We start from the raw sequence: 16,990 nt of genomic DNA on the forward strand, positions 1-16,990 counted from the left end.
GTTTTTGGTGTTGTGATTTAGGGTATACGTATCTTTCTCTACCCTTTTACTTTCTGTTTGTTTAAAAGAATGTTTAGTATAGGGGTGCCTGGGTAGCTCAGTGGGTTAAAGCCTCTGCCTTCGGCTCAGGTCATGATCCCAGGATCCTGGGATCAAGCCCCGCATTGGGCTCTCTGCTCGGCAGGGAGCCTGCTTCCCTTCCTCTCTCTCTGCCTACTTGTGATCTCTGTCAAATAAATAAATAAAATCTTAAAAAAAAAATAAAAAAAAAAAAAGAAGAATGTTTAGTATAGACTTATTATGTCCCTGGAAGAAATTATCCTAAACTATTAACAGCTTTTATTGCAAGGTAATGTGATCATGTCTTTAATTTCTTCTTGAAAGGTTTTTATATATATATTTAAATTCTTTATTAATAAAAATGTTATCGGACGTAAGAATTCCAGTGTCTGATCTGGAGGAGGACAAGCCTTGTCCACAATTAACAAGACAGGGAAGACTTACACCCAAGTGACCTCACGTTTCACACAAAACTTTTTCCTCTAGAGTCAGGAGAAGGGCATTGTTAAAGCCAACATTTATTTAAGAGGTATCTATTGTAAGTAAAAGCAGGGCCATGTACTCACACATGATTGCTGCTATAACAAGCAGGCCTTCTAAAAAAGTCACATCCCATGGGAGGCCATCAGAAATGATTTCTGTTGAAGTTCTCCTTCAGCCACTCAGTGCAGTAATCTACACCAGCTCTCTGGTACAGTTATGAATCATCAGTTTTCTGGGTTTATAAACTTATTTTTATTTTTAATTGAGGTCATGAACGCAAAATATATTTACCCACAACCATCTTTAAATGTGCAGATCCGTAGTGTTAACCACATTCATGTTACTCTCGAACAGCTCTTTTCTCATCTTGCAAAACTGAAACTCTACACCCTCAAACTGCCCACATCCTGGTCCACCAAACCCCTGACAACCACCGTTCTTGTTTCTGCTTCATGATGTTGACTATTCTTGATTGTACCCTGTTACTTATTACGTACCTGTATCTTTAAAGAGAACATCTTACAGGTGGATGTACTTAGGTCTTGCTTTTATTCCCAAGCTGAAAATCTATCTTTTAAATGCAGTGCTTAAGCTCTTCCCATTTCAACACAATTCTTAACATACAGCGTTTAAATGCACCAACTCACTCTTTGTTTTCCCTCTCTCCTACCTGTTCTTTGTTCATCTTTCCTCTTTTCTGCCTTCATTCTGAGAAAATGGAATATATTTTAAAATGCTTCTAGTTCATTTCCACCCTTGGTTTATTAACTTTATTGGCTGTTTTACTGTGTATGCGTGTGTGCATGTGTGTGCGTGTGCTGTGTGTGTGCGTGCGTGTGTGTGGTTCCCCATCTACCTTCAAATAATGCCATCCCAAATGGTGTACTTCCTTCCACACCCCCATCTCTGTGCTACTGCTGTTGTTGATTTTCATCCAATAGGTCATAAACTCCACAATGTATTATTATGTTTGCTTTGCATCATTTTCTTTTAAAAAGATTTTTTTTTTTTACATCTTTTATACTTGCCTAGAGACTTAGCTTTTGAGTTATCTTCATCTCCTTGTGTAGATCTAGAATTTCTATCCAGTGTTCTTTTCCTTTCACCTAAGGAAGGTGCTTTCTTCTGTCTTGTGTGGTGAGAAGTCTGATTGTTTGTTTCTTTGTGTATCAGATATAGTCCCCTCTTCTCTGCTGGCTGCTTCTAGACTATTCTTTATTACCTATTTCCAGCAACTTGATTATTTTATGCTTTGGTGTGGTTTCTTCAGCTTGGGGCTAACTGATTTTCTTGGATATGTGGGTTCTCTTCATATTCAGATAATGTCCAGCCATTATTTCTTCAAATGATTTTTCCAACCCTGCCTCTCTTGACAGTGCAATTGTACATACGTTAGACTACTTGAGATTCCTCCACAGGTCACAGAGGTTTTGTTCATCTTGTTTGCTATCTGATCAATTGATTCAGTTATGATCAATCGCCAGACAGTGGAACCTTTACATCACTGAAGGCTAGATCTTCTTATGTCTTCTTCCAGAGTACTGGATTTTGCTCTGGTATAATTAAGTAACTTCCAGGTCAGTTTGACACTTTCAGGGTTTGCTTTTCACCTACATCAGGGCAAAACCCAGCCTAGACAACTGTGGGATGAATTCAGTCCCATTACTAACCTGTGGCCCTTCTGAGACCTCTACCCCATGTACAAAGGTGTCTCTCCATTCTAGTCTGCGGGAACTGTATGTGAGCTCTAAGAATTGTTCCAGAGGGGCATCTGGGTGGATTAGTCAGTTAAGCAACTGACTTCAGCACAGGTCATGATCTCAGGGTCCTGGGTTTGAGCCCAGAGTCAAGCTCTATGCTTAGTGAGGAGTCTGCTTGTCCCTCTCCCTCTGCTCCTCCCCCACCTTTAGGCAGACACTGTCTCTCTCCCTCTCTTAAATAAATAAATAAATAAATTCTTTTTTAAAAAGGGTGTGCCTGAGTGGCTCAGTGGGTTAAGCCTCTGCTTTCGGCTCAGGTCATGATCTCAGGCAGGGTCCTGGGATCGAACCCCTCATCAGGCTCTCTGCTCAGCAGGGATCCTGCTTCCCAGCACCCCCCACCTTGCTACTCTGCCTACTTGTGATATCTCTCTCTGTCAAGTAAATAAAGAAAATCTTTAAAAAAAAAAAAAAAAAGAAGAAAGAAAGAAAGAAAAAGAACTGTTTTGCCAATTGCCTTCTTTGTGCTTTTCTTGTTTTCCTCCACACACAGGTAGATCGTTACCTAGCCAAACCCCTCTTGGGGGTCACTTTGAGGATCTCTGGAGCTCTCTCCCGTACAACTCCTTTCTCTGTTATTGTTCCCCTTAAAAACCAGTTGCCTTGATCTTTCCCAAATTCCAGTCCCTGCTGCCTAACTCAGTGACTGCTGGGCCCTATCTGGGTTCTTCCCCCTGCTTTGCTCTTAGGCAGAAGGCTAAGGCACCAGTAAGGTTCACCTCCTTTTCTGCCCTACTCCCAAGGATCATACTCCTTAACTGCCTGTTGCTCAATATGTAAAAGCATTTCATATATTTTGTCTGGCTTTCTAATTGTCTACGGTAAGAGGTCAGTTCCCATGGTAACTAATCCCCCGTGGTCCAAAGCAAAAGTCCCCCAAGGGTTAAATAAGCTATAATCACAGTTATAAACTGTGAATCAGCATGCAAATATTAGCACATGAAAACACACCTAGATAAAGAGCAACTCTGGCCTCACGGTCCAGATTTTGTTTTTGTAATTCTACCACGAAGACCAGTACGCGGAGGAAAACACAATCATGCATAAACTGAAATATTGCAGAGAGGTTAATTTTCCCTAACTCAAAATTTCCAAATTACTCTTTAAGAAGTGCTCTTTTTTTAGAAAGCACTGACCCTATAAAAATGCAAATGACTCCCAGAAAGAATAGCACTTTACATTTTCCTCAATTAAAGAGACTCCGGTTAGAACTGGTCGTCTGTGGGTCCGTGGGTCCGTTGGTCCGCGGGTACCCTAAGCCACCACCGCATGCACGGAGGGCTGGGAACGTCTGGGCTGTGAATGGACAAGAATTAAGTTGAAGGAGAAAGTACATTGCTAATGGGAAAGAAGGAGGGCAGAATTATCAACTTCATAGCTTTGCCCAGGGCAGCCCCCAAGGGAAAGGATTTGCCTGCCTGCTATATTTCCCTTGGGTACTATCTGTAATTACTATCACAGCTCATTGATTTTCAATTCTTTCTATTAATACATTTATTGGCCATTCTGACATTATTAAAATCAGTCCAACTCTGCTTCTTTAGTGGAGGATAGCTCTTCCTTAAAATGAGTTTTGCAAGTACAGATACTTTTTCCTGCCCCCCCCCTTTTTTAAATGGTCTTCTCAGATTAGGAATAATACAACTTCTGCATATGTTTTTCTTTGAAGCCACGTAGTGATATGCAAAGATTTCACTACAGATCAAAAGATCTCAAGCCGTGGGTCATGGGAGAATATTAAATGATAAGCAAATTCATAGGTCTCAGATAATTCTACCAATTTACTAGCTATGCCGGCTCCTGTTCTGCAGTAGGGGAGGTAATAATGAGCCTCTGTTAAAGGGTAATGCAAGTGGCATTTTTACAATGCCTTTTCTTCTGATAAAGTCATTACAGTAACACTGTCTTGCTAAGCTTTTACACAAGATATAAATTAAACCTTTTATGTTAAATTAAACATAACAGTTTTCTGAGAAAAAGAAAAAGGTTTGTTGTTGTTGTTGTTGTTTTTCTCTAAAGCTACTAAATTTTGATGCAACTGCCTGTCTTAAACATTCCATAGCACATGTCTCGGTTCAGCTACAAGACTTGCACCTGTCTCTATTTCTTTATTAAGCCTAAAGATTGGGTTCTTTTCCAAAACAGCACCTGTCTCAAAATCCTCAATATTCTACAGTCTGGCCCTGGCTCTCACTTACAATAAATAGCATCTGAATCACTATTTATCGAGCCCTGCCTAGCTATAAGCTCCTTGTGCTGAGGTGATGAGGAATAGTGAGAAGCATAAAGCAAAACTCCACTCTACAGGAAGGTACAATATACTACCTTAATGGTGCTAGTCTGTCCTTTGTGATACAGAAATGCCTTCACCACCTTGTTATGAATGTCCTGCAGAATGCTTTGCAAAAGTTACTGCAAGCTGCATCTAGGAAAAGGGTCATTACTCCCTTCTGTCCTCTCACTCTCGTTTTCTTAAAGATTTATTTATTTATTTGAGAGAGAGAGAGAGAGCACACAAGCAGGGGGAGCAGCAGAGGGAGAGGGAAGAGCAGGCTCTCCACTGAGCAGAGAGCCCGATGTGGGACTCAATCCCAGGTCCCTGGGATCATGACCAAGCCAAAGGCAGACGCTTAACCGAATGAGCCACCCAGGCCCCCCCTCTTCTGTCCTATCTCTAAAATTAGGGCACTCATAGGGATCTCTGGCCTGACATTTCCTACTAATACGCCATGGAGGATACGATTAAACCCGTCTGCTGCCACACCTGCACCCTTCAGGGTCCCACAGCTGCGGTAAAGACGCATTGGGCTTTGCCCCCAGCGGAATGCACGAGGGTCTTCTACAACCCAATCATGGACTGTTTGGAGCCCTTAAAATTGGCAAAACACCCAACATGTTTCTCCCTCTTTCTCTGCTCCACTCTTGCTACCGCTCTCCACCTACAGGCCCACAGGTCAGAAACACACGTGCCCTACAGTGGAAGGGAGAGGAGAACCCCAGGCCTGAGCACTGATGTCACTCCTTCCTCACAGACTGAGAGGACATTGAGGGTGGCTGGGTGAGGCGTGTTTCCCTGAGGACTCCGTCTGATGCCCGTGCACTGGTGAATTTTTCAATTTTTATTTAGAGAGCTTCTTTTCCTTTTTAAACATTTTACTTCCAACGATCCCAAAGATATACAAAATCAGGCAGAACAGTTTACAAGAGCCCCAGGGGTCTGGTCACATGGCTTCAACAATGACGGAATCCTGGCCCGTCGTACCTCATCTTTCTCCCCATGCATTCTGTCCTCCCATTTCACTCTGCCGCAAATCCCAGACACCTCATCATCTCCCCTGTAAACATATCAAGAAGTATTCTCTGAAGTATACCCACTCAGAACCCCTTTTCTAAAAAATTGTGGCCAAATGCCACTGTCACACCAAAATATGGCGTCACTTTTGTGTTCATGTAATCACTGATTTCTGGCTTCATTATCCCATTTCTTATGTGATAAAATCTAACCAGAATTTGAAATATTTCTCCAGATATGCTTAAATAAAAATTCAAAAAAATAAATAAATAAGGGTTAGACTTAGAGATTTACTTTAACTCTTCTTTTAAAATTCTAAATTATGGGGCGCCTGAGTGGCTCAGTGGGTTAAAGCCTCTGCCTTCGGCTCAGGTCGTGTTCCCAGGGTCCTGGGATCGAGCCCCGCGTCGGGCTCTCTGCTCAGCGGGGAGCCTGCTTCCCTTCCTCTCTCTGCCTACTTGTGATCTAACTGTCAAATAAATAAATAAAATCTTAAAAAAATGATAAAATAACATAAAATAAAATAAAATTCTAAATTAGTCCAGTTGTTTAATCTCTACTAAATATGATATGAGAATTGCATCTGTAGAAACTGAAGCAATGGGGCCCTTTTTATTCCTGCTCTTCTTCAGGCAGGGAGGCAGGCTCTTAGGAGGCTGGACAGTTCACTTCACTTCCCAAAAGAGGACAAACAGGTGGACAGAGACCAAGGGGTCCCACACAGCTGGCCCGTGGCACGGGGAACATCTGAACTTGGATCTGTCCCCCTTTCAAGTCTAGGCATTTCTACCTACACACACAGGTAGCTTCCTCATGGTAGGATTGTTAAACTCCCAAGGAGAAATGCTTTTTCTCACTCCTGGCCCATTACCAGACTTGAAGAATGTTGGCTGGAACCTGGGCCAGCATTTAACACCCCCACTGTACAGATGAGGATATAGAGGCCTGGAGTTATGAAGTCACTTCCCAAGGCCATTCAAGCCAGGGAGCTCCAAGGCCAGGAACAAAAATCATATTTTACATCTTTGAGGCAGTACCCTTTCTCTGCTCCTGCCTTATCTCTGGATGGAATCGTTCCAGTCCTCTTCTTCCTGCTTTCGTCCTCTGCTTAATAACATGTTAGAACATCCAAAGGCCGACAGCATTTGGGAAGCTCTTGTAACAGCAGGACACAAGCACCAAAGGTCACAGTCAAAGTCATTCCAGCACTCCTTGCTGTGCCCCTGAAGTGTATCACAAGAGCACGTGCCCTTCCCATGGACTGCTTAGCAGCATGTGCTGAATTACCGACAAGCCCGAAGAAAACCAAAGTCCCGTTTCAAGAGACTACAGTAATAATCTACTTATATATCATAAAACTAAGGATGCAGGAGTGACAGAATTCCAAACGGAAGGCAGGGGCACGGAGTCGGTGTGGATACGTTACTGTACCTATTCAGTTCACAGGGCTACAAGCTGAACATTATGCCATCAACAAGAATGTGTGTTTCCAGCATTTCCAATTTTTATTTTTTTGTTCACAACCACCCTATGAAGTCGACAGAGCAGGTGTATAACGAGGAATGACGCACTGGTTTCGGACTTTTTCACATGCCCGTTATAATGCCCAGACAAGGAAAGCATGTATTTCCTGACCACTTGGCCGGGGCTGGAACCTACAAGAAAAATACAAGGAACAGTTCTTGTCCTCCAAGAGCTTACAATCTGATTGAAGAGCTGTGACCATCCCCTTCACACACCATTAAACTATTAAGAGAATGAGGCCAGGCAACCAGAACTTTTCAGAGAGGACAGAAAGCAGAGTAGCTAACCTAAACCCATTCTGCAGTCTTTCTTCCAGCTCTGAAATGTGGTCATCAGGTCTGAAATTCCTTGGAAGGGTGGGGAGATATGTACAGACCAGCTGACAGGGACTATTTATAACCAGCAGAGGAAAATGGACATATGTGTGCGTGGCGCACTGAAACAGGGGGGCTGTATTATGTAGTGCATCTTTACAATGCCACCAGGAGCCTGAAAAGCACACGAAACTTTTCTCCAAAAGACTGAATGTTTAATGTCTATGTCTTAAAAACACTCTTGAAATTAGGTCTTCCAGAGTGATTACAGAATCTAATCCTTGACATCAAGCTGAGGCTTTCTCATTCATTGTTGTGATGCACTGATTCATTTCTATGACTTTGTGTTTATTGTTACTAATATCACGTCTTTTTCAAAAGTCCATAATCACCTATTTGATCAAGTTCACCAATGTTCACACTTTCTTATAAAAATAGTCAAACTTCAACCAGCTTCTAACAGGAACTGAGGAGAGTCCTAGAAGACTGAAATAAGGAAATCTTTAGAATTCTGTTATTCTTTATCTAAAATAGTTCTGATTCTGAAATGATATTATGTATCACCCAACCCTGTTATACCCCAATTAAAAACTCCAGTAAAATGACCAAAAGTGAAGTTCGCTAAAAGTCTAGATTTTAATCCCTAATTTTAAAGAAAAATTGGACTGAAATATTATAAGTGATTAAACACAAATTACTATATTCCATAAATAATGAGGTCATAATACATTCCATTAAACACTGGGCTGCTTCTCTTAAAGCTTTACTGTAAAAGAGAACAAAATTATATCTGCCATATATTTAAGAAGTTCATACAAAGGTAAGGAAAAGAATAAAATCAAGTTTCTACTTCCCTTCAACATACACAATCTAAATGAGGGTTAAAATATTAACAGCAGCTCCATTCACAAGGAGGAAAACTGATTTTAATGACTAAGAGTTAAGTAAAACCTACGAACCTACCATTTTTCCTGTCCTTATTTGAGGGCAGTAAATACTTTCTATAAATAAAGTAGCATGAGGTTCATATTCACAATGGAAAACCCCTAGGAATCCTGGCTTTTGTTTTTTGTGCATCTAAATCTTTCATGCAAACCTTACCTTACAACTGAAAACGGACAGTAAAGGGGAAGTATCCTGACATCATCAAAGTTTCCCAGAGCTGGTGGCAATGATGACGCATCGTTGCTCTGAGCAGCGGCACAAGTAGAACCCTCTGGCTTCTGTGCTTCCCTGCCTTCCTCCAACATGCGTGACTCGAGTAGATTTACTGCTACTCGAGTTGAAGAACATCTCGTGAAATAAAAGCAACCATGTGGGATATACCACTTTATCGGTTTTCCATCAGCAATGGAAAAAGGCTATTATCCTCTGTGAATGGGACACTATGGTCTGTGTGGTGTGTCCAACTTAAACACGGGGTGTGTAGAAATTTACCTGCAGAAACTGATGCTCATGCACTTGGATTAGGAAAACGGAAATTCCCAAGAACTTAAACAAATCCTTCCCATGTGAGGTCCAACAGCAAAGGCAAAAACTACTTAGTCTGGAAGATGTAGAGTTAAACTTGATTGAGTCAGGCTAGAAAATCCAGGCGGACACAAGACTTGTTCCTGCGGCACTGTCTACAAGGAGCCAATGGTATCAGTCGCTACCAACCGGTTTCTTCTACCGTGATGCTCCGCAGCCTGAGTGTCAGGTTGGCCCTAAGTGGGGCGGCAGACATGTCCTGCCCAGAGCGGGGAAGGCGTGTCACCGGCTGACATACTCCACAGCGTACACTGCGGAGCTACAGCAATCGACATGGACTATAAACCATTTCAGACACAGGCTGCACGTGAATAAAAGAACTTTATACCGTGATGCCATTCGCCCTGCCCCGGATTGCTTGGGCATGGGGAAGTTACTGCAGAAACCCTCTACATGCTACCATCAGGATTCATGCCCTCGGTTCCTCACCTACGAAGTCCCTCTAATCCAGCAGCATCCTAACCCCTTGAACCCCTCGATTGGGGTCCCACACCAACTCACGCACACAGATTTTTACAAGTGAAATTTTATCTACATTTAAAATGTCTTCTGGTTGCTCACTTACAAAACACGGCCAATGCTGTGCTGTTTGTGGTAAGAGATATGTTAATAAGATTAAGATGAAATATTTACTTACTTCATCCTTGTTCCGGTCACCTGGAGTGCCTCAGTGGTAGGGGGTTAGTAACACAGGGAGGCAGTGGGCCCTCGGGCACACGAGCAGTGCTTTCGCATGTAAATACGGAACGTGGTCAGCCAAGGCCACACGCAGTCACATTGCCCTTATTACAATTTCAACTACGAAAGCTACAGATGTTAACAATTATAAAATCACCCATGTCCTTTTAAAAAAGAAATCCGGCTATGCTCTTAAGTCTTCGTATTTTCAATTTTCAACTCAATCTTAAGTCTTTGTATTTCAATGTTAATTTGTCAATTTTGCTATGTATTGTTAGATAAGCCTTCTTTTGCTTTACTCGCATTTCAAACTCACCGACCTGAATTGCGTCAAGTGTCATCTAGTCCTCGTGGTACACAAAAGGGCAAATACAAATGTCAAAAGAGAAACAATCCAGCAAAGAGGAACATTCCCATACCTGTACCCTGTAACCTCCTAAGAAGCAAGCCATTTTGGCATGGAGGATATATTCCTATCTTATTTTTTAATAATTCCTCTTTGTTTTGGATTTTTATTAGCTTTTCAAAAACCTTCACTAACTTAAATAAAACCATGTGGTTCTTATAAGGTCACTGTGCCTTCCTAGTTTCAGGAAGTTGTCTTTTCCAAGTTAGTCATGGCTGAGGCTACAAATGGATGAGAATCAACCAGTCGCAGATGATCGTGGGTTGAGAGAAACAGCACAGACAAGTGAAAGTCAGCAAACCTCAGGATGCTCTGGAAACACAGCCACGCTCACGGAGAGAAGAGGGTGGGGCATTGTGGGAAACTTACCCCTTGTTCAGATTCCAAAAGCTCGGTTTTGACTCTGACTGACGGCATCCCATCAAGCATTAACATTCTGTTCTCAAAGGTGTTGATATTCTGAGAGGAAGAAGAGAGAGGGAAAGTCAGCCATAAAGCATTCAAATGAGGACGTCTGGTAGACTCTTCCTTCATGGTAGTACATTTAGTACTGCTAACCTAATTTTTTTTAACAATGAAGTATAATTAAATGAGACTATCAGCATAACCAATTATCCCCCCATTCTGAACTATCATTTGAAATAATGATCACGAAGTTGAATTAATCAGTCTGATTCTCTGACCTCTGGGTTAGAGGTCAGACTATAATAAACTGGAGTAAAGAAACCTTAGCATTAATTTATATGGGGCTGGAAAGATTCATCACACTTTTGCAGTGGTGGAAGGAAAGAGAAGGCTGTTTCTCTCTTCCTTAGTTCCAGAGGTTGCATGTGTGCAGAAATCCACAAAGGAGAAAATAGATAAAAAATGACCATATCCTCACATTATTGTCAAAATCTAAATAATTTTAAAAACAAGATAATATAATTCTAGACACTGAATTTTGGTATGGCACTTCAGATCAAATGAAAATTTCTATGTATTGACCCCAAACATTTATTTCAAAACCAACTCATATAAATTTTTAAGCTCAAGTCACAACCAAAAAATAAATAACAATTTGTTTTCTATTTTGGTATATGTTTGGCTGAATTTACAACTTCTTGAAAGGAGAACTTCTACTTATTTCTATAGTGACTCAGTAGAATTTCAAACAATATTTACAAAAAGATTAAATCAAGGTTATTCTCTACTAATTTCCACTGCTTTGGGGATTTTCTAAAGTCAATAACCTATGAAGAGAGTTCAAAAGACACTTACGATTGCTTGCTTCAGGCCAAAATCCTGTTTTAAAACACATTTAAGAATGTCAACTTTCCCTTCCCCTACTGACCAAACTCAGAAACTGAAATTAAGTTTGAGTTTTTAGAATGGTTTCTTTGCTCAATCATAGAACGTAAGCACAGGACTCTAAAGTGGGCTCCTTAAAAGAAAAAGAGATCTGTTTCTAAATATTTTGCTTGCCTTTGATGACAAAGATTAATATCATTTCTACACCTTCAGGTTTTTGCCTCTCACATGGTTGCTTTTCTATCAAGTAGTTAAATGAAAACAACTCCCACTTTGACAAATCATAAATGTTTTTATTACCAAATAATACCAACAGAGTGCAGTACAGTAAAGCTCTAATTATCTCTATTTCTTGCCAATCCTTTTCAAGAAAAATAAGAAATAAAATTTATAGGGCCTCTTATCACACATATTTGTCCTGAGACATCAACAAGAAGAAAAGGCAAATTTACTCCAGAGCTAACTAATGAGAATTTAAAAATTCCATGCTACCTAGTCTATTAGGTAATAAAAAGAAGAAAAACTACTGTCAGGTTCTTTTCTTAGAAATGTGCAATAGTATTAAAACTGGCAGGATGCATTTTTTTAAATTTGTGCTTTTGACTTGTCCATATTTTTTAGGCATTTTGCATCCTAATAGCTTCAAGCAGAAAGAACTGTGGTCTCCCTGGCAAGCTCAGTTAATTTGTTCCAAGCTTTAAATCCTTTCATGGAGGCTGGTGGGTTGTTTACACATCAGGCATGGATCTCAAATCCTAATGTGTCACTTGCTTCCGTGGTTGGAAGCGGCCAGCTTGGCTTGCAACCACCCAGTTTTAAGAAAGCCTTCCTGCCGCCTGCCAGCCCTCCACCACGCCCGCCAGCCCTCCACGCCCCTGCCCTTCGCGGCAGCCACAAATCTCCCTAACAAAGCATCCTGTAGGCTGTTTGGTTGGTAGACAATGAAGAATGAGTTGATATTGCTTCCTACCCTGGAGGAGGTCTTGCCCAGAGGAAAAGTGGAAGATGCCTCGCAAAGGCAGGGAAAAGACAAAGAGCAGTTCTGGAAAGACAGGTTTAATGAACTGTTGGAATCTGATTAGAGGCTAATGTCCCTTTCAGTGCTCTGTACCAATTTACAGCTGATAGACTTTAACCATTCTCCTCACAGGCTGTGATAAACTCATTAGTTTAAAAAATGCAAGCTAACCCCAGTCTTTGAAGTTAAAAACTGATAAATCATGAAAACCTGACTCGGCCCATGTTCCATTTAGCACATTTAAATATCACTGTATTTTCATGATTTTTTTTTTAATTGTTCCTCTTGAATACAAGGTTGTATAATATCAAAATGTTCATCACAACCAAACGTACAAAGAGTACGATGTGTGTTAAAGATAGGATGTAGATGTTAGTTTCCTATAAAAGTGGAAAAATAAAACACCTCTGGAGAGTTTTTTTAAAGAAATTAAGTTTTCCCTCAAAATATTTCTCTTTCCATGATTTTCCAGGATCAGCCACAGCCCCAACTATAATAAACACCATGAATAATAGTGTTCACAGCTAAGAAACCAATCCTTAACTATTAAACTCAACTAGTACAGATTCAATTTATATATATATATGTCTGAAAGTGATATTATAAATTTATATAAAGCATATTCATCTCTACATTCATGATTCCAACCCTGTTTAATATAAACATAAGCACCGAGCATCACACCATATTCCAGACCATTCAGGAAAGGGTATGGGTTTTATGGAGCACATGGTAATTGTATAGCATTGAGGATATAGTTCCTGGGACAAAATATCGATAGATTTATCTCCCTAAGCTAAAATCAGATACATACAATCTCAGTTGACTGTAGACTTTAAATATGTAATAACCTTTAATAATTCGCAATTGCTGTCAAGCATATCTTGCCATGATCTTAATCAAACCACATTTGCTGTGGAATCAATAGCTCAACTGATTCCCAAGAGGTAAATAAAATTACACAGTCATCAATTTAAGGAACATCGTACTCTTTGTATGTTTGGTTGTGATGAACATTTTGATATTATACAACCTTGTATAATTTAATTTGTGTATGTATACATTCATATACACATGTACACACACGTGTATACACTCACACTGCATGCTTCGTAGGAGTACACTTTATTAATTAAAGCAAAAGGTAACCATTAGCTTTATTAGATGGCCGTTGACCAACCACATGTACACTGAATGAGAACAGTACTCTGGACTTTCCTTTTTGCCGAATAAGATTTGGCAACACAGAAGTCTAGCTGATGGTAGCTCACTTAGTCAAAACCAGGACAAGCACAACCTTCAATCAATGATCCTAACATCTCAAAATATTTTGAATGGAATGGCCAGGAAACACAGGGACCGATGTTCAATGATCATCTCATAAAAACAGAATGGGGTGGGACTTCCCCATGGCAACTACTAGAATCTGTCCTCCTATTCCCAAAATGCAAGCCTTTTCTTCACCCTCTTCCTGATTGTGGGTCATCCGGTTCTTTGGAGAAAACATAACTGTTTTATCATAGCCCCCAAACTTGTGCTGAAACACAAAAGAGTGAAATTCATCTTGTTTTATACAGGTAAAGATCAACAAACCTAAAAGATTAGAATCAGGCGGAGCCAACAGGTTCAAATATCGATCACTATACAACAAATCACATCGCAGAATAAAAAAAATCACTTTATTGTTATCTTAATAAAAAAACACAATAACAACACATCATATTTGCATATCTATTAAGTAGTAGACCTTGTGCTAAGGGATACTCATTTAGTCCTTACAGTAACCCAAGAAGTCAATGCTACATACTCTGAAGATGAGACATCTGAGATATAAGGAGGTTAAACTGTCTAAGGTCTCAACATTACCAAGGGAGTACAGCTCTGTTCCAAACCAATTCTCTCTCTCCCCATACCCCATTCTTCCTCCTTCACTCCCCTCCTCCCTGCTCCACTCACCCCTCCCCATCTCTCTCTGTCTCTTTCTCTCTTTCTCTCTCTCTCTCCCCTCTCTCTCTCTCAGGAACTCTGGAATCTCCATTAACAGCTCCTCTCAGGACTAAGCTAATTTAGTCAGTGAATTAAATGTGCAAATTCTGGTCACTGGTGAGTATCAACATTTGGGGGAATAGCAGTAAGAGGTCAAATAAGCCCATGGTTTCAAAGCTATTTCCTTTTTTTCCTTTAAATTAAAGTTTCAACATATTTTCTTGCCTTGATGAGATTATGCATCCTATCCTAGAAATACCTCATCATTAATTTAGCAAGTCAATCCCATCCTGATTTCAACACCCACAAAAATCTATGGTAAACTCATCTGCTATCCAGTGTTTTGAAAATATTCATATACCCTTGGTGGTTCATTCAATATTTACACAACAGTTTCATGCACTTGGATGATACAAGAACTTTACCCTCTACATTTGATACTCAAGAAGATAAACCTGGGCATCACATTTAATTTATAATCTCTTAGATTAAGTGTAAGAGCGTATTTTTCTAAGCTCACATATCCTCACAATGATCAATCAATCTGGTGCAAGGCGTATGCATAATGAAAGCACCTCTCATGATACAAAATAAGTATCAGTTCAAACATACTTTGCCATTTTGTCCCAGATTTTCACCTTTCATTGTTTTGCAGCATGGCAGAGAGGATGTCACAATGATGACCATATCAGTACAACTAAGAACTCAGCTAGGCAGGCCTGCTGGAACTCTCGACTTAAATCCCCTCCAGTGGTTGCAATGAGACATATATACATTTTTTTGAACTATCTGTCTACAGTCTTAAAAAGACTCTTCCACAAATTCCTCCCACTGAACCATGGAATTAGGTCTGTCATAAGGACTGGTAAAACTGTACTCGCCACGTGGCAACTTCTATTTTCCCGATAGCAAGGATCATTGTTTCCTATGTTGGCAAATGCTTAATTACCACAACAATGCAGTTCACGCTGAAATTTTAGAAATGTCATCTGAGAGTCCAAGTTAACACTCTCCACCCTCGCATTAATACAAAGTGTAACAGAAAGTTAGTTTTGTCATTCATATTCTGAAGAACTGCACACCGTTGGGGGTTGTCCATTAACCAGATCTCTCCATAGACAGGGAGTGAGGGTCTCTGCTGTGCCAAAGTCACCTCCTTCCATCCATGCCACATCTGTGAACCATGAGGCACTGTGGCCAATACCAGGGGCAAGCCAAAGACTGAAGAACAGAAACCATGTAAAAAACAAACAAAAAAACAAAAAACAAAAAACAATAACAACAACAATAACAAAACAGGACACTATAGTGGCAGGAGAAGTGTTTGCCTACCACCAACCACACCCTAGAGAGGGAGGACAAAACCTCGGCTCAGCCGGGCAGGTATTAACATTGCAGGGAGAGAACTAACTTGTAGGAGCAGGTGTGGGGCCGTGAGGATGAGGCAACCAGCCACAAGTTTACAAGACGTCATGTCACGATAAAAGAATTATTCAGCCATAAAAAGGAAGGAAATCTTGCCGCTTGCAACAACATGGATCAACCTTGAGGATATCCTGCTAAATGAAGTCAGTCAGAAAAAAACAAAAATTAAATGATCTTGCTTATACGTGTAATCGTAAAAAAACAAAACAAAACAAAACAAAACAAACAAACAAACAAAAAAACTAAACTAAAAACACCAGGGAGCTCATAGATACAGAGAACAGACTGGTGCTTGCCAGAGGTGGGGTATGTATCCACGCGTAGCAGGGAAGATGGTCAAAAGGAACAGACTTCACTTACAAAACAAATAAGTCACGGGGATGTAACACACAGCATGGTGACTATAGTTAGCACTACTGTATCGTGTATTCGAAGACTTCTAAGAGAATGGATGTTAGAAAAACCATTTCCTATATAAGATGCTGGAGGCTAACTAGACCCACTGTGATCATTTCACAATACATAGGAATATCGAATCATTAGCATTATACACCTGAAACTAACATAATGTTACACGTGAAGTATGTCTCGGTAAATAAATAAAGACCAGAGAAAAGTGAGTTCGGTCCTGGAAAAGGACTCCAGAAAAGACTCTCTACAGGGCTAGTGGAATCTAATTCTGAGGCTTAGCCCCAGCAGAGCCCAGAGCTAGGTAACAGAGCAGACAGGAATTAGAAAGCACGTGCCCAGCCCAAGTCTCCTTCCCCAGGCACAGGCATGCACACAGAAGCCAGGCACCATGAGCCTGGGCAGAATGGCCAACACAGCAGACAGGCTCCATACATGGAAAATCACACTTGCAACACAGCCACACCATGATCACAGGGATCACAACTTTAAAAATAATAATATTAACAACCATAATAACAATAGCTACCATTTGCTGAGAGTATATGTACTGAGTGTTTTACATTCATCAAATCATTCATTTGTACCTTTACTGATTCATTCCAAAAAATAATTACTGAGTATCGGGCACTGTTTAGGCACTTAGGGTATTACCAGTGAACAAAAGGGGAAAAGTTTCATAGAGTTTCGTTCTAGTCAGTTATTCCCCCCCCCCTTTTTTTTTTACTATGTTCATTTTAGACAAGAAATTCAGGTGCAGAGAGATGAAGTCATCCGCCCGAGATTATGAAAATGGCAGACAGTCTAACTCTGGGG

At 40.5% G+C, this 16,990-nt stretch overlaps 1 protein-coding gene across 6 annotated transcripts in view; it reads right to left on the reverse strand.

Annotated features, from left to right (window-relative positions):
- The window catches only part of KLF12 (KLF transcription factor 12), a 431,680-nt gene that overhangs the window by 214,555 nt on the left and 200,135 nt on the right, over positions 1 to 16,990 (reverse strand). For all 6 annotated transcript variants that reach the window (XM_047720132.1, XM_047720133.1, XM_047720130.1 and 3 more), the window contains one exon: positions 10,417 to 10,506. In XM_047720132.1, the coding sequence (XP_047576088.1) occupies positions 10,417 to 10,506 (90 nt within the window). The remainder of the gene's footprint in view (positions 1 to 10,416; positions 10,507 to 16,990) is intronic.

This window comes from Lutra lutra, chromosome 3, assembly GCF_902655055.1.
Source record: "Lutra lutra chromosome 3, mLutLut1.2, whole genome shotgun sequence".
NCBI lineage: Eukaryota > Metazoa > Chordata > Mammalia > Carnivora > Mustelidae > Lutra > Lutra lutra.